Source organism: Epinephelus lanceolatus, chromosome 4 (genome assembly GCF_041903045.1).
Source record: "Epinephelus lanceolatus isolate andai-2023 chromosome 4, ASM4190304v1, whole genome shotgun sequence".
Classification (NCBI taxonomy): Eukaryota; Metazoa; Chordata; class Actinopteri; order Perciformes; family Serranidae; genus Epinephelus; species Epinephelus lanceolatus.
Window position 1 is genome coordinate 15,089,394 of NC_135737.1, and position 19,146 is coordinate 15,108,539.

Genomic DNA, 19,146 nt, shown 5'->3' on the forward strand with positions numbered 1-19,146 from the left:
GTGCATTAAGTCAGCTGCAGCACCATGGAGCAAAAGCAGCTCATTGTTGAGAGCAATTTAAGGGGAATGAAAAGAACAGATCTTGCCCCGCGCTGTGAATGTGCATTTTTCTTAGTTCATTTCACTGGTTTGGTCATGGCAGGAAGATTTCTCCAAATTATGTGCCTTGCTTTTTGGATGGTGCTCCAAGTGAAACATGTGTCAACTTTAGTCGCGCCACTTGTTGCCTGAGAGACAAAATCTGAGAGGACATGAATAAAAAAACTGAGAGTGAAAATGCAGAAAATGGAGTTTCAGGACTTTGATCAGAGGACCTATAAAAATACCGCAAGTGAGGGGGAAAATATCTGTAGCCACTTTCCTGATCATTATCATGGAGCTGCAGTTTTATTTGGAGTGGCATCAGGACTCAGGACAAAGTAGCAGTATGGAATGGCAGACATTACAATTTCTAAGTTAAACGATGATAATGTGTTTTGCATAAATGGTGAAACGTTTCATGAGTAGGACTCACAGTTGCACACTCCTGAGAAATGAAGTGTCACATGAACTCAGTGACAGGTAGGCCAAAAAACACATAATTGTGTTCCAACAGTGGCTGGAACCCTATAAAAATACTTAAAAGTTATGTCTTCTAACTTGGCTAGTTAATAATAGGTTTGTGGTCAACTTTCAAACTGAACTCATATTTAAAAGAAAGGTTATACAGTTGTACAGCCTAACAAAGCCACTAACAAGACTGCAGACTCTACGGCCAAATCCCAATACACCGCTTTCCCTACAACTTAACCCTTATGCTTCCATTTTGTGTATTCATGTTTAGGGGTAGGGTGCCCCAGTTACTGTTTAAATAGAGGAATAGGGCAATGTGTACAGGCTATGTGGCCCTCTGAATGGATGTTTTTCAGAGGCAGAAGCAACAAAAGAAACCAACAAATGTATTTTTGTTATTAATAGATGTAAAGAAAATATGATAAGCATTGAATTATCTTGGTTTAATGTCATTTTAATGTTTTGGTCCTTTTCTTTATGCAACCATTAAAAAAATCTGGATGGCTAACTAGCTAGCTAGCTAGCCAACGTTACATTGTTGTTGCTGATATTTCCATGTCACATTCCTGTCTTTAATGGCAGGTGATGTCCAGAAATTTAACTAAAGTCCAGCAGTAAGGTTGCTGCATTTGTTAACACTCCTCTAATATCAGTGCAGACTGGCCATAAATGTATAAAAAGAAAGCACATGAAGCCAGAAATGTTCAGCGGCATCATATATCTACCCGGATGTTCGGCACCTTTTCCACATCCTTGGGTCTAGGAGCAACAATACTAGAGACTTCTGGTAGCTCTGGTTGAGGGCTACTCTTACTTAAATGGGGATAAAATGATTCAATCATTCATCTTTGCAAGAATTTCCAATTGTTATCGGACAGAATGGAATTCTGCTTGTGAAACAACATTTAAAGGGGGCTGATTTACAGATGTCTCTTTAAAACAGTGTCAGTCCATTGGAAAAAGTCTTTCTGGGACCCATTGCACCACGTGACGGACTCAGAGGTTGTAATTCCACTGTCTGGCCACTATGAAAACTGGATTCAAAGACTGGCACACTTCCTGGGGGCCTCAGACTGGCAGAGTAGGTAGGAACAAAGGTTGCTAACGTGAGCCTACAAAGCACTGATAGTGGCCTGGTGATGAAGCAATACTCTTTTTAATTTGTGTGATCGATGGATAGTGTGAAACCTAAATTGTGAATGAATCGTGAGCGTCCATGCGTTTCTATCTACATCAGATAAATGGCTGTCATTGTGATAATACCATAATTGCATCTGTTTAGGTTAACGCCACTGAAGACAAATCAGGATGGTAAAGTGCTGTCCCATTTCATAGGGAAAGACGTTAACAACTGCCCCTCATTATTATTCTCTGAGGGGCCAAGTGGCACTCACACACCAAGGGCAGCAGTAAAAATAAGAAATGGGATTGGGCCTTAGTCTTGTTAAACAACAAGTCACCTCTGGGCACATTATCTTTTCACTTATTCCTTAAAACCCATATTTTATCTTTTAACATATCTAAAGTACATTAACTTTTGGAAGCACTTGTAAAAAAAAATGTAATTAGACATCTTTAAAACATTTTCCTGATGGTGTAGTTGATTAACCTGAGCTGATAAAATGCATCTTAAATACTTTGCAGGGCTGAGGGCTGCAGGAGCGACTGTATTATCGGCGCCTTGGTGGAGTGTAAAATTAAAATTGTCGTCATTACACCTCTGAGGATGCTTAACATAAGAGTAAGAGCGTCATTTACAGTAACACATTTTTTATTATGGACAACCCCATGTGACCTCAAACTGTACACATTGAAAACAGATAGAAAACAAGAGCAAAGGAATACATATTTAAGCCATTGAAGCCATGAACAATCTGTTTATCAAAAAAAGGTTATTAGAAATAACTATGCATTAACATACCATGGTGACAAAACAAAGCACTTTTTAGTTTTTCTGCAGGCTGTGACACAGGTTAGGTTGCTGGGTCTCTTTTGACAACAACAACAATACTTACTGAGCGAACATTTCATAATGTAACGTACACAGGACAGTCCACTGAATAGAGATCTGAAATTTTCAACACCAGTCATCTGATGTTTTCCCCTCTTTTATATCAGTATGTGGTTCTGTATACAAACCGGCCTCAAAGCTACAAACTAGTGCAGCAAAAAGCCATCTCACTGATCAATGAGTAAAACTCTCCCTCTGTATCCAGCCCAATGAATTGCTCATGCATATACAGTATGTCCATTAACCATTTAATCGCTGTAGTTTAATGACTCGTGGTATTGGCTGTCTGTGTGCTTTCCTTGAAGCCATTTGGATTGATACATTTTTTCCAATTCCTAGCTTATCGACAGCTCGACTATTCACAGTGGCAAAGAGTTTCTTCCAACGCAAGCTACCAATCCAGAGGTTAGTGAGCAATTGTGGCCTATAAAATCAAAGCGACTGTTAAAAGGAACTTGTATTTGAATAGCAATGTGATTCAAAAGAAAAGTGTTATGAAACTCATCAACTCATGGGGCTGCATTGTGACTACTGGAGGCCTACTCCACTCCAAATACAATGCTCGTCTGAACTTATTAGCACCAAGAAATATGAGAATTATAAGCCTTAAAACTTAGTGATCTAAAATAAAAAAAATCATAGCAGGCACAGTGAGATCATTTCTCAATATTCTCCACAGTGATTGTTGTCTTTAATGCTGCGTAGCTGCAATTTGTATTCTGTGATTTTACACTGTGTTGAATGGAGTGGCATCACATAAGAGGCGCTTTAACAAACCCACTTTTGAATTTATGGCCCATGGAGGAACATATTTTAAAACAAAAATCCAGCCATATTTCATCCTGAGAGTACTTTGATAGAGGAAATGTTGTAGAATTCCACTCGCGGCTCTGTTAGGAGGGGGAAAAAACTGATGGCCATGCATGTTAAAAGCCTATGTGCCATCAAAGCCCCTTGGGCTACAAAGGGCTCTTTTAGCAAATGGATGGCAACAGCTGCAAACTCTGGGCTGTTCTTAATGTGCACGGTGCAGATGTCTGCACTTGAGTCCCACAGTCTGAGACAGATCTGTCTGGCTCTACACTGGGCCTCTCTCATCATATCACTGTAGCTTCATTAAGCACTGAACTCAGTACCAACATCTGCCTGACAGTTTTTGCTCTCCAATTAAAAGAAGAAAAAACACTAAAAGGTACAGTAATAACCATGGTAGACCCTTGTTTTATACTGCATACATCCCTTTATCTATGTTGGGTTTACCTCATGACAAACGATTACTACACTGTGACCCTTTCGGCGTTTTTAAATGACCTTCTCTCAGTGACGGAGACTGTTTTGGCAACGAAAATGTTGTAAATCTTTTAAAATACCTTCCACACCTGCAATATATATATACTGTCTCATTGTATTGCTTTACTTTTGCTCATCAGATTCATCTCATGCTCAGGCATGATGCTCAGACATGAAGACCAGAGCAAACAATGGAAGGAAGCGTGGATGCATCCCAAGAGATATTCATCCTGTGTTAGCACTTCAGCTGCTTATGTAGCCTTTTAATTCTGAAAACCAGATCGACAATGAAGAGAAAATTGGCTGTTGCTCTGTCTTAAACTGCGGCACTGTCTAATAGCTGGATGGGAAATATTGACCTAACATGATCTGCACTTGTTAAGGAGAAGTTTATTCGCAGAAAAAACCTCTTGAGTCTTACACTTGAGGCTCAGAGGAAGTGATGAAGCTGAAAAGCAAATAAGCACCTGCACGAGGCGACAGCGATACATTACTGATCAAAGCTATTGGGCAAGTGCTGCAATTACCAAAATCAATACACAGTGCTAAGAAATGTGTTGCAGACTACAACCATATTCAATCAGATAACACCCATCTATCCAATCAGTGAACTGGGACAGAACATTGTTGACTATTGAACTCATTTAATGCTTAAAACAAATACAAGTTACTTCACTGGGTCATCACAATTGAACAAGAGATTTTTTTTTTCATATTTGTAACACCCTCAGAAATATACATTCACATGGCTGCATACAGACAATTTCTCTCTTTTGATTTTTCTTTCAATAACATTAAATCGACAAACTGTATGCATCACCCCTTTGTATGACAGTGAAGCCGCTAGTGGCATATCAAAAATGTACCGGAGGAGCATTTCTATGTGGGACTTTGGAAATAAGCTATGCATCAACTTCATCTACCCATCATCGAGTCTCTATGTTTGCGATCAAAATAGGTATATTTTACATGAACAGGGTCCCTACGCAGTTGTCCCTAAATAAATCCCAACTATAATCTCAACCGTATGTACAGTATTTACAGTGGAATGTTGAACATACTGAATACAAAAAGTAGATTAGGATGGAATGAAGTTACAGTCAGTATTACAAAACAGAAACTCATAACACCCCGACAACATGAAGACAATGTTTACATCTACCAGTATACAGAATGTCGACTCCGATCTGAAAGGTTTTTCTTTCTCCAACGTGACTGAGAAGCAAGTGTGGCAGTGGTTTCATAATGGATGCAGAAATAAAGTGAAATGAAACCTCAAAGTTGTGCTTTAAAAAGGGGGGTAGGGTTGATCTTTGCTTTGGGCCAAAGTTACATTTTTTAATTTAAATTTAATCTCTTCTCACAAGATGAGCGTTTCAATTGTTGTGCTTTGAAAAGTCAGCGATGTGCGACTAAGTTGCAAAAGTTTCATCTCTTAAGGACTTAAAACTACCCAGTATTGACTGGGAAAAAAAGTGCTGTGTCACCATTAAGCCATCATTAAACTTTCAAATGGTAATGAATGCAGCTTTTAAGAGATCAATTGATTTAAAGATCAAGTACAGACACATTGGTAGTATTGTGCTGGAGCTCAGATGGAATCACATGCCCACTATACTAACTACGATTCACTGCAAGTGAAGAACCAGCATTTGTCTGATATGAAGTTTGCAGTCCATGTCATATTTCAATATTACTCATTATGTTATTCTAGGCATAAATAACTTAAACTATGGAGCAGCAACTGTTCAGACTACCTCATGTCTCCCGACTCTGATAGGCACTGAATGCGAGAAGAAAAGACAGAAATATATTTTTCACATGTTTCTATTATGCAAACTGTGGATTTAAAAAAAGTTACAGCAAAGCAGTTCACCTGCAGGTGAACAATAAACTAAAGGCAATAAAGTGTGATTTGCTTTTGCAATTTTAGCAACCCTGTGACTGTCATTTAGTTTTCACACTATCTGTTGCAACCTCAGGTGTGTTCTCAAACGGTTATAGATACACTGAAGAAAAAACAGAAATAAGGCTGTAAGAAGTAAAACTGAATTAAACTGAAATCAACGAAAAATGAAACTAAACTGAAAATCAACGGACTTTTAATAAGAACATGATATCCCCCACTTTGTAATGTCAGTTTGTCTTGAAAATGCAATATATAAATTGAGGCTCATGATTAACATGCTCATCTAAAAACATACAGTAGACAAGCATGGACTGTAAAACATTCACATCTCAGCTGAAAGAGAGATCTGCTCTCCTAGAGATGCTATTTTTTCATCTTTATTTATATATTTATATAGATATTTATATACTTTTTTTGTGTGTGTTAACTGCAACGTTGTTCCTGGGTACTGTGTGCCCATAAACTCAAACCTCTGTCAATACTGACAACACTGACAAAGTGTCGCCTTTTGAGCTGCAAATGAGGACATATGCACTGGAATTGATACAGGAAAAAAAGCATCGTACGCACATTCACTCCCAACACAAAAAACATGCATAAAATAAGGGTTAATATAGTATTTATATTGTTCAGAGCCAGTCAGATGTGTCGTTTGTATCCACGGATTTACTCCTTTGCTTTTGTTTTATCTGATATTTCACATTGAACTTTTTTTTTTTGTTCGAAGCAAATGCATTTTGCGGATTGTGCAATGGACCTCAACGCTGAGGAGAGAAACAAGTCACTTGCTATGCTAGCATCCACTGGCACTTATTAACAGTGATTCAAAAAGCCAGGTATATATAATGCCTTCTGACAGTCCTACTGGCAGATTCTGATGCTAACATTAAGAGAAGGACAACCATTCATTCCTTTAAAATCCCCCAAACAGCTACCGAAATTCATTTTTAAAAGAAAAGATGAAAAAAAAAAAAAAACACATCATGAAAGCAGCAGGTGACTTTTTATACTCCAGCATGGCCACCATCATATTTTCAATTCCCTTTACATGTTAAAATGTTGTCTAAAAGCTTCTGTTGACATTTTCCTCCTATTCGTGTCCTTTGTGTCCATGGACGACTCCTCATAGAAAATGCTGTTGGTGTAAGCGAGGGAGGCTTAGGCCAATTCTTCAGTACACAGTCACATAATTATAAGGAGAGACAGAGTCATTATTGGGAAACTCCCCGGACACTTTTCTCTGACATCCATTTGATAAAAGACAGGTTAGAACAAAACATAATTATGACAACTCAACACAAAAAAACAGACATTTCATTATAGTGGTAAGATTGAGAGCTCGCGTACACAGGTCAACCTGTTCAAGTCGAGTGACAATCATGACATTTCAGAGCATGACTGAAGGTTTCTGTGGACACTGAGACTCACCGAACCTTCTCTGGACGTGATTGTGATGCACCACTGAAAAGTAGAAATTGTTGCAGCCCTTCTCTCCCCTGTTATTCTGATTTACTGATGTGGAAGCTAATTTAATGTAATTGAAATTTTGGGCAAAAAAAAAAGAGGAAACACTTAATATTTATCTGCCACATGGCTCAGTAGACTGACTCCCTCTCGGTGAAGAAACAAACCAAGCCTATAAATACAGGAGGGGGGGTCAAGAAATACTAAGCATGTCTTTGGAAAACAGCAATAACACATCTGCTTTTAATGCTGTAAATATACAAAAATGAGTAATTTCATGGACACTAACCCCAGTGAGAAACAGGAGAAATGATACAGGTGCTGTATGTCTTTTTTTTTTCCTTTCTCTGAAACATTTGACCACAGAATTACAAACACTTACAACTCCACCTGCGATTATGTCAAACATTTAACTCTCAATTCTCTGGTCACTTAAAAATCATACAAAAAGACATTATAAAAATAACAAAACGGCAATGGTATTAAAAAACAAAAACAAATCGCACATCCAGTGTAGGACTTTCACAAGTGTGCTCAGCAAAACCTCAACCTGCAGTCTCTTTTTATACATTTAATACATTTAGAACATGAAAAAATACACAAAAAAGAATATTACACCAGTATTAATCAACCGATCACCTCCCTGGACTCGTACGTCAGTGACAACGAGTCCATTTACATACCTTAGTTTGTATTCTTTGCCCATTCACCTGATGGAACTGATACCAATGTTGTCATGTTGAGAAGTTGGTGTTGCTAGCACTTTAAATAGACGCTTGATTTTCTAATTGAGATTAGTTGGATGGGGTCTGATGTGGGGGGAGTCAGGGGGAAGGGGGTACTAGGTTGACCAAAAGAGGAGTGGGACAGTGAAAGGTGCAGTGTGATGAATGGGAGGGCGGGGTTGTGATGGAGGTGAAGGGTGCAGTGGAATGCAGGTGGGGGACAAAGGGTTTGGTTTGGTTGTTGCATGCCACTACACATACCACTCTTTCTTAGAAATGACAGAGCCGTCGGTTTGAGAGATCATATCATCGGCTATCTCAGGTTCAGGGTCATACTGGAAAGCCAGAGTCCGCTCGTCATAATCTCGGCTCTCCCCTTCGTCCACAGTGAAATAGGGCCTCTTCAGGTCCTCTTGCTCTGCGTCAAAATCGCGCTCGCTCGCCTCAAACCCTCCGGGGCCACCGATCTGTGAGGGTTTCTTCTCGTCGTCCGAGTCGTCCGGGTACTGAAGGTTCTTGGGGATGGGAGGGTGGGCGGGCAGGCCGCCGGCCTTACTGTACCCGTTACCAAACACGTGTTTCTTGGTGCTGTAGTCTCCTTTGAAGGTGCGCTGGCGGCGGCGCAGGAATACGAAGAGCAGTATGGCCGCCACACCCAACAGGACGACTCCCCCCACAGCGCCCCCGATGGCGGCACCTGCATTGTGCTGCTCCTGCGGGATCTCATGGCCCCTAGGTGTCGGGTTGTTAGGGAATTCTGGGTAGGAAAAGACAGATGGAAGGGAGTGTGTCAGTGCTCTGGTGGGAGGAGGTGCATTTGTGCAGGTGCAGTTTTTTTGTTTTTTTTTAGGAAAGATGAAGTCAGGGAGACAAGGACGGAAAAGCAAAGGGAAAAGGAAGGACCCCCAGCCCCATGACAACCCCGCCTACCCCACCCCTGAGGAGCCATAGCGAGTGTGGCTCAGTCATTAACAGTCACATGCAGTTTCAGACAGAATTATGAAATAAACAGTCAGTCCAGTGCACAACACCATCAGAGAGTAAAATGACTGAAGAGATTAAAGTGAATGAAGTTTGTCAGCATGCATTAACCATCATTTCTTTTCTGTTTAGAAGGCGGAAGAAAATGACACAATTTAATAAACCAACTGTGGAAGAATTAATTCACATGGCCTTTCAGTTAATACATTCAAAGTCAGCATATCGACAGTCAAAGTAAGCATATCGAATGATATACTGTTGTAAAGTCCAGCATAAAAAAGCACAACATGACATATAACCATCTTCATCATCAGTGTAGCGGTAATGAAATGAAAGAGCACTGCCAGAGAAGATTATCAGCAGCCAAGCATACACAGGCACGATGCATCAAGAGAGCTGATAAACATTCAGGCAGCAGAGCAGACAGCAAAAAAACTGAATATGCTTCCAGAGAAAAATCTATATTATTCAGTGAAGAGAAAAGTATCAAATGCGTCAAAGATGTGCTCTAATCTAGAGAACAGAGTGACAATGACTAATGGTGTGCTAGAGACAAACAATAACTAATATGCCAGAGTCTGAAGGCTGGGATTTTGCCTTGCAAGTACAAAAACAGATACCTTGTTTTAGATTCAAAGTGGCCATGATGGCAGCATATCTGCAGCTAAACTGAAACATTACATTCATTCCACCATTTTAGAGAGCCTCTTCGCAGGAAGATAACAATGCTCATGACAAGCACGGTTGCTGCTTACAGTAAATCTAAGCGTTGAAAACAAAGTCCCTTACATACATGTCTTCACTTAAAAAAATAAACTGTGCAAAGCTCCTTGAAACGCAGAGACAGAAGACACATCTATCTGAAACGTGATCAAAGCCTGAAGGCGCACAGGTAGTGCTTGTCTAAACCTGCACAGCAGAGGTATGTTTAACTTCAATGGCAAATGCTGCATCCTCAGCAGAGAGGTGGTGGTGATGGTGGTTTGCAACAAAGAGTTAAACCATCTACCAAAACAAATGGTGTGGGAGAAGCCTGGAAAAAAAAGGAGAGCCAAACAGCGAGGAAGAAGGGAGGGAGCTTCCTGTTCACGCAGGGCAAACCACAGAAACGACGAGTCAGACAAGATACAGAAGATTTACTGCTTTTGATGCTATTTCTGCCCACTGTCCTACTGATTTATTATAATCCTATTATGACACATCAAAATGTAGTACGCACAGATCTGAACATGTGCTGTCTTCTCAAAGAAAATATCTGGATCCGACAAGTAGTGAAGCAAACAAGTTAGATTTATATATACAGTACAGGCCAAAAGTTTGGACACACCTTCTCATTCAATGCGTTTTCTTTATTTTCATGACTATTTACATTGTAGATTCTCACTGAAGGCATCAAAACTATGAATGAACACATGTGGAGTTATATACTTAACAAAAAAAGGTGAAATAACTGAAAACATGTTTTATATTCTAGTTTCTTCAAAATAGCCACCCTTTGCTCTGATTACTGCTTTGCACACTCTTGGCATTCTCTCCATGAGCTTCAAGAGGTAGTCACCTGAAATGGTTTCCACTTCACAGGTGGGTCTTATCAGGGTTAATTAGTGGAATTTCTTGCTTTATCAGTGGGGTTGGGACCATCAGTTGTGTTGTGCAGAAGTCAGGTTAATACACAGCTGACAGCCCTATTGGACAACTGTTAAAATTCATATTATGGCAAGAACCAATTAGCTAACTAAAGAAAAACGAGTGGCCATCATTACTTTAAGAAATGAAGGTCAGTCAGTCCGGAAAATTGCAAAAACTTTAAATGTGTCCCCAAGTGGAGTCGCAAAAACCATCAAGTGCTACAACGAAACTGGCACACATGAGGACCGACCCAGGAAAGGAAGACCAAGAGTCACCTCTGCTTCTGAGGATAAGTTCATCCGAGTCACCAGCCTCAGAAATCGCAAGTTAACAGCAGCTCAGATCAGAGACCAGATGAATGCCACACAGAGTTCTAGCAGCAGACCCATCTCTAGAACAACTGTTAAGAGGAGACTGCGCGAATCAGGCCTTCATGGTCAAATAGCTGCTAGGAAACCACTGCTAAGGAGAGGCAACAAGCAGAAGAGATTTGTTTGGGCCAAGAAACACAAGGAATGGACATTAGATCAGTGGAAATCTGTGCTTTGGTCTGATGAGTCCAAATTTGAGATCTTTGGTTCCAACCGCCGTGTCTTTGTGAGACGCAGAAAAGGTGAACGGATGGATTCCACATGCCTGGTTCCCACTGTGAAGCATGGAGGAGGAGGTGTGATGGTGTGGGGGTGTTTTGCTGGTGACACTGTTGGGGATTTATTCAAAATTGAAGGCACACTGAACCAGCATGGCTACCACAGCATCCTGCAGCGACATGCCATCCCATCCGGTTTGCGTTTAGTTGGACGATCATTTATTTTTCAACAGGACAATGACCCCAAACACACCTCCAGGCTGTGTAAGGGCTATTTGACCAAGAAGGAGAGTGATGGAGTGCTGCGGCAGATGACCTGGCCTCCACAGTCACTGGACCTGAACCCAATCGAGATGGTTTGGGGTGAGCTGGACCGCAGAGTGAAGGCAAAGGGGCCAACAAGTGCTAAACACCTCTGGGAACTCCTTCAAGACTGTTGGAAAACCATTTCAGGTGACTACCTCTTGAAGCTCATTGAGAGAATGCCAAGAGTGTGCAAAGCAGTAATCAGAGCAAAGGGTGGCTATTTTGAAGAAACTAGAATATAAAACATGTTTTCAGTTATTTCACCTTTTTTTGTTAAGTACATAACTCCACATGTGTTCATTCGTAGTTTTGATGCCTTCAGTGAGAATCTACAATGTAAATAGTCATGAAAATAAAGAAAACGCATTGAATGAGAAGGTGTGTCCAAACTTTTGGCCTGTACTGTACGTATAAAAAAATTTTTTTTAAATTGTTTTTGAACACCCATTCATGCCAATAAACACCAACATGTCACACCTTCAATACAACACAATTAACAGGGAATATATATGCACAGATTATCTACAGAGACGTGTGAGCTGGTGTCATGAAAAGGCAACAACTGGCAGATAACACGGATGCATCAGTATCACCCCAAACAGCAAACTATTAAATTCAGTGTATACAATTATGGTTGATGTTCATTGGAAACTGATCATAATTGAGCCAAAATGAAGGTCCCATGTTAAGCAATCCTTAAAGTTCCTTGGAGATATGAAATTCTCTGTGCTGCCTTGCAGGAAGTCAGATAGACTCAAATCAAAACATCGCTGCAAAAACCAGCCAATCCGACAACCTCTGCCATCCTCATCATGCCAGACAAAAAAAAGACATTTCCCCACATACGCAGAAAATGATTATTTAAATTATTGCCCTAAACTGTTAAATCACATCTATTACACTCGATTAGTATGGCTTTTTAGTGGAAAAGATAAACCTCTGCATACGTCTGGTAAAAAAGGATGGTACAGGATGGTAAAGAAGCTGCTGAAGCCTTTCTTTCTCCTTTAATTACAATGGCACCCTATCAATCCAAAGGAGCGACCTCCCAAACACATTCACTCTCCCCAGCTGCTCTTCCTCTGCACCCTCTCTCCCAGGGACGACAGCAAAGCTCTCCAATTTCTAAAGCGTTGCCGGGCACAGTCTCAAATATCAGCTCAGGTTTTAATCTGACCACCTAATGGGATTATTCAGACACAGGCCTTCATTACACACATGAATGAGAGAGCAGAGCCAGGTCACCCCTGCTCGAGAACACATCCTCCCACCAAGTCCAAAGAGGGGTGAAAATCCAAAGGATTGAAGGAGTAGAGAGAAAAGGGAGAACGTTCTCCTATAATCCTCTCCTCTGCCATTAACTGCCTTCCTCTGCTAGGATATGTCTTCCCTCTCATCAGTCCCCTTATTCAATCTTAATTAGGCAGCCCTTTGCTTTGCATTTCTAAGGTTGCCAAGACTCAATGTTTACCACTTAGGGAGGTGAGAAACACAAGGCAAGACCATTTAAGCTACAGAATGGTGGCAGTAAAAGAAGAAGCAGCGAGCCTTCAAAGGCGCCCCCATCACCTCCAGTTTGACAGAGGATCAAGTGACACCACCTCTTGACATCTATATTTGAAGAACGTCAATACCAGTGATTGTAGAATGTGCTACAGTCCAAACAAACCAGACATGAAAGCAGTTGTAAACATTAAGGTATTTTTGTGGGTCTTTGGCCGGCAAATCCACCTTCAAGACAGCCTCAGAAGTCGCCATATTGAAAAGAAGAGTTTCTAAAGGAGTTATTAAGATGTTTTTACCAGAGGAACGGAGCGGAGGTGTATTGAAGTGTTCAGATGGTTCTGCCTCTGTAAATGGGGGTACTTTAAAAGCAGAGAAAGACGCTCAGAAACACCGAGAAACGTTCAGCGGATCACTTCAGTGCCGTGGAGGTGCACACTACTTTTATTTTGCAACTCAAAGAGGTGCGTTGGCAAAGAGAAGGGCCTGTTCTCACTGCTTTATCAGGCACACTTCTGCTCTGTGCTTATCCCTCCGCAAGGTCACATCAGAACACCACCTCCCATTCAGCCCACTGGCCTTGCGCATCCACGAAGATAACAAATGTGGCTAAAAGATTTCTCAATCTCTCCAGCGCGGCGGCTTTGTTTCGTCCGTGTTCTCCGTGAATGTGGGTATGAGGAATGAGAGTGGCTATGGTGCAAACTAATCACATTACAGAAACACTAATAATAAAACACATTTGAAATGGTCGGGGTATGTAGGGTAGTTTGACAGCACGGAGGAGGGAGGAGGCGTTCCACCAGCACGCCGTCGCTACCGGCAACACCTGCCAACAGATAGATAAAAAAGACCTCAAAGCAGCACAACAACAGCCCTGATACTGTTCAAGGCAACAAAAGGCAGTGTCTATTAACACCGCGCTGGAAATATGCAGATAGCTGCGTAACCTTGAGTTGCGACAACTAAAATGTACTATTGAGATTAATAGGTGCCAAGATGTGCTATGAAAGGCTATAATTCAATCCAAAGGCATGGTAGATTTATACAAGTAATGAATAACATGAAATACTGCAGCTATTTAAACGCCGCAACCATGCTGTTTTGTATTGCATTAATCATACTATTTTGAACACTCAGATCTGACTTGATCGAGTGGATGATTTACAACCTCTAAACATTTTAGTGGCGAAATCCGTTTCCTTCAGAACTCGATGAGTGTTCTCCCTCTGAGTCATTTGTGTAAAACAGAAGTGAGTCTTTAAGAGAAACAAACGGTAAACAAATGTGGCACACTCGGGGGGGAAAAAAAAAAAGAAAGCCTGACATCTTGTTGTGGGAATGACACATCAGGTCCTCGGTAGATTTGTGGCTTCAGAAACAACGCACATTTAGGGTTTTGTATTTCAGTGTAGGCTATAGTACAAAACAACCAGCAGCAGCAAATGTTCAAAGACAGTGAAGGAGAGGAATGTGTGAAGCAGAAGGGGCTTTAAAGTGAAAGAAACTGTATCACAACTCTGTCCTGCAGGTACAGTTTCTGGGTGTGCTCCAGTCATGTCTGCACATGAAAAAAAGGAGGAGAGAGACAGGTACAAAACATTCCTGAGTCTTAGCGCAATCACTCGGACAAGGTGTTATGACAGGGGCTGGGAAAATGAGAGAGGATTTCAAAGAGCGGTACAGGGAGTGGTGTTTTAATATGACTAAATGAGGAACAAACTGCAGACAACAGAAGATAAAAAGAAAACAGAGGGCTACTCTGAGAGTCTGAGGAGTGGCAACAAGGAGGAAAAAAGAAGATGGAGCGAGTGCCTTTGAGAAGCCGGGGAGTGACAACGTTAAATAAAGAATGGCATCATGAGTGAGTGAGGATGGGGACAATCGGGGAGGACGCATTAATTCGGTAATTCCAACGATCCTCATTACTCCCCTGTCTGAATTTGCCAGTGGTTGTGAAGTCATGGAAATGTAATGCTGCCACAACGAATAAAAGCTCATCACTGACAGGAATTTAACATGCTGCCCGGGGAGCCGACACCAAGGCAAAGCTCTTTCCCCCACTATTGCACACTCGCCTTCCAATATCTACCATTTCTTTCTGTTTGTCAACACATTTTCTTTCTGGCTATCACTGATTTTACAGAGGCATAAGCTCACCTCGTATGTAGGTAAATGCCACACACACCATTAAACCCTTCAGACTGGTAATGCAAATTCAGTTCCCTGTTAAAAAGCGGATGGATAAGAGGCATGGGATGTGCCGGAGGAGATAACGCTGTGAAATACTGGCATCAAAACGCTGGTGACGTCATTTGGGGCGTGTTGTGAACATGCAACGACTCGCGGGACGGTCCTGTCAGAGAGAGAGCAGAAACTGCTTCATGTTTTCATCTCTCTAGAGCAGAAGCAGCACATAAGCTCTGACTTTTTTGGGCTAAACTGATGACCAAGGACTCACAACACTGACAGTCACTGAATAATGTTTGTGGTGGTTTGTAGTTGAAATAAAAGTCATTTCAATGAGAAGCAGGACTTAGGTCAGTGGTTCCCAACCTTTTTCCTTACAGAACCCATTTTTTTTATCAATGAGTAAACTGACAACACCTGACTAAGTTGACATATTTATGCACATTTTATATCCTATTCAGTGCTTAACATTAACAGTACAGAACAGCTGACAGACTTTAAAATGAACCCAAATAGTGACCTCAATAACAGCAGGATTATTTCCTGTGAATATTACAGCAGAGATGAGTTTTCCTGGTATCTGGAGTACCTTCTTATACAGTTCTCAGTATTGTGTATTCTTATTTTTAACAACCATACATGCTTAGGCCCTGATCACACAGAAAGCGTTTAAGCAGCTTATTTAACAGTTTAGGGCAATAATTTAATTGTTTCAAATGAGAGTGATGCTTTTTGCTTGCGTTTTTTGTGTTGTGACCCACATGGTGTTTCTGTGCTCCAGGCGCCTGACGTTTTTGCTGGGACACTCTGATCAAGGCAGAAAAACCTGTTTTTTGTCATCTTTTTTCCCTACTGTCCAATCAGATGATTCGAGAGGTGGGCCTTCCCTGGTGGTCACGACAAGAAGTTTACAGTTGGTAAACAAAGGAGGAGAAATTTGTGGTAGCAGTTGCTGGGTACCCAGAGCTATACGGCCCGACGATAAGACAGCAGGTTATCAAACTGCCACAGAGTCATCCTAAAATATGCCTGGAAACGACCATCATTGAGGCGAAGCTCCTGGACCACCTGGGGGTACTCACCATCTTCCACCCTCTTCATCAGGGTCTCATGTACCCACACAAATCTGCGTTTCCTCGTGCCTAACAAACCATTTGTTGACAGGCTCTCACCCTCAACCAGAGATACAGCAAGTACCCTCTGCCTCAACATTTTAGGAGTTAGCTACTAATTACTGTCAAATAAATAAAATTAAACACTGGTAAGGTAAGACAACACGTTTACATGTTGTTTTCTATATGTTCTCTGACATTTATCCTAACGATATGAGGCGGTCTTTGTGGAAAAAAGGCTTGTTTAGTGGACAAACTTTGCACTTGAAGGTTGCCCGTTGACTTACGTTTTAACTATTATTTGTATGTCACTAGTCACTTGAAACAATTTAGGACGATAGGAGACGGGTTGAAATGAACAGAAATTTCCCTTTAAGAAAACCAATGGTAGATTGATTACACAGGAAGGTTAGGGTAAGGAGGTGATGGGTTGGTTGCCTGGCAACAATAAAAAGCCACAGCAAGTATTGTTTTTTACTGGTGGCATTCAATTAAAAAAAGGCAGTGTGGTGCGCCTCCCATTTTGCAACCTGCAAAGCGCTTTCTGTGTGATCGTGGCCTTGATAGGCTTCTTGTTTCACAAATTCAGTGTTTTCCTCTCCCTGACATTTTGCCATTTTGCCCACATTTTTGTTTTAACTGCATTCTTTTCTAACGCTGAGGCTGTGTAGCAGAGTGAAGGCTCTGTGAATATGGCTTGTGTTGGGTCCTTCAGCATGTGAGATTTTGTGAGAAGTTTATATCTTGGATAATAATCTAAACTTCAATAATAACCATTCCAGTTGGTTTTCTTCACAGAGATATGGGCATACTGTATTTATTTTGTATATTTTTTCTTACAACAAATTAAATTAAGAAGGGCAAGCGACCCCCTGTGAAGCTTTGGTGGCCCTTAGTGGGGTTGGGACCCCTAGGTTGGGAACCAGTGACTTAGATGACAAATTAGAGATTCTACATCAATACTGTGATTGAAAGCACTGGAAAATACTTTGTGATTTAAGAGAGCGTGTTTTGTGCCCTTGTTGATGTAATATGGTCATTTTGTGCTGCGGGGGTTGTAATAATCATTCCTAACATACCTTTAATGAGCAATGAATATTTACACTGAGATCTAAACACCAATGCTCTTTTAACAATCATGTTTGCTCATAAGGTTGTATTATTAATGCATCACTACATTTCCCTACAAGCCTGCATGTGGCTGCAGTGCTAAGTGGAAGCGCCGTGAGGACGAGTTATTGGGTCAGCAGACATGCAGCAAACAAATCTGCATGTTAGTAGGCGATAAGCCAGGAGAGGTCGGGGCAATGTTTGTTCACTGCACAGTCCTACCCTCAGCCTCTCCTCTGCCGGCTTTTTTCCTTGTTGTTTTTTCGTCTCCTTGTTGTTATTTTGGAGCTGTGTGTGTAATGAGTGAATCACCACACAACATCAGCATCAGCAGCAGCAGCAGCAGCAGCAGCAGCAGCTCTGGAGCCAGTGGTCAGACCCTGGGACAGCGTCTGACCTACTTCATCAGGCTCTCAGGGAGGCGTGACAGATCCAACACCACACGGGTGGACAGTGAGGAGGAAGAGGAGGAGGAGGACAGAGGAGCAGAGCTGGGCCGAAGGGGCTCAGCCAATCCCCCTGCTCCATCTGTCTGCCACATCCCTCTCCTCTGCATATCCTCCGGAGAGCAGAAACAGCTAGCCATGCAGAAACAAATGTTGAGATAAATCACTACGATCTCAGCTGCTCTGCTCTCACATGCTCTCCCCTGGTGACATTTCCATTTCACTCCCACAGCCGGGCTATCTCTTTTTCTCCAAATAAAAAAGACCCCTTTACACGCTGAACACCCCCCTCCTCCATTTTATGCAAAATGAGCTGCAGCCACAATGTCTTCCCCCTCAGTGCTCTCCATGGCACAGCGCAGCACAGCAGAGGCTTTATGGGGCGGCCTATGGTGTGCGAGCAAGGGAGCGGCTCATGCTAATGTCTCATTTGGATAATGAGGTGTATTCTTGGCAGGATGTGAGCAGCAAGCAGCCCCTCCTGTAGTGAGGACGTGGGGACGAGTCGGTCGCTCTATCAGCCTGAAGACCCAAATCATTTTAAGTTTGTAGACGCCTGATTGGGAAGTTCAAGGGTGATGAGAAGCTAGCGGGGAGAGCAGGAGACAGGACACTGAGTACGCTCCTCAACCTGCCTGACAGCATGTGTCTACTTGAAGTGAGGGTGCAATGATATACAAGATATGCGCGTGTGGCCTTTGAATTTATGAATAATGCAGGCGGCGATGTGAGAAGGCGACACTGCAATGTGCTATAGCGCACAGATTGAGACAGACTCCACCATGACAGGCGAAGACAAACAAATTTCACATTGCTGGGGGAGCCTCTGCAAAGCTGACATCATAATGTCTCTTGTCTCTGTCAGAGAAAAGAAAAGAGACAAATGGCTGCACGGAGCCGTTCTGCTGTTAGATGTCAGTAATATATGGTGCGATACTTGTTTTAGTCAAGGATATTCTCGCCGCCGTCTCGCAAGTTTTATCACATGGAGCCATCACGGTGAGAGAACTGACAGACCTCACAGTGATGGAAAGAGCAACATGTCTGTTTCTCAGCTGATAAAAACAAAATATACCGTCAACACCTACAATTATTTATAGTTTGCTGGAACCAGTTAGGTCACTTTATAAAGCTACTACTAACTGTTTTTGGGTTTGGCAGCTCCTGCAAGAAATTGTTGAAGCATTTTTAGGACTTTTTCAAGTCCAATTAAACAGTTACATATTCTTAAAGGTATGGTGTGTAAGATTTAGTGGGATTTAGCTGCATCTAGTGGTGAGAATTGCAGACTGCAACCAGCTGAAACTTCACATGGTTAGAATTCCCTCA

At 41.7% G+C, this 19,146-nt stretch overlaps 1 protein-coding gene across 4 annotated transcripts in view; it reads right to left on the reverse strand.

Moving 5' to 3' along the window:
- nectin1b (nectin cell adhesion molecule 1b) overlaps positions 1-19,146 on the reverse strand; it is a 186,936-nt gene that overhangs the window by 88,954 nt on the left and 78,836 nt on the right. Inside the window, exon 6 of one of the 4 annotated variants that reach the window (XM_033632379.2) lies at positions 4,481-8,708. The exons of the other annotated variants lie outside the window; for them this stretch is intronic. Coding sequence (XP_033488270.1) covers positions 8,203-8,708 — 506 coding nt within the window. The 3' untranslated portion in view covers positions 4,481-8,202. Of the gene's footprint in view, positions 1-4,480; positions 8,709-19,146 lie in introns of those variants that run through there. 4 annotated transcript variants of the gene reach the window in all.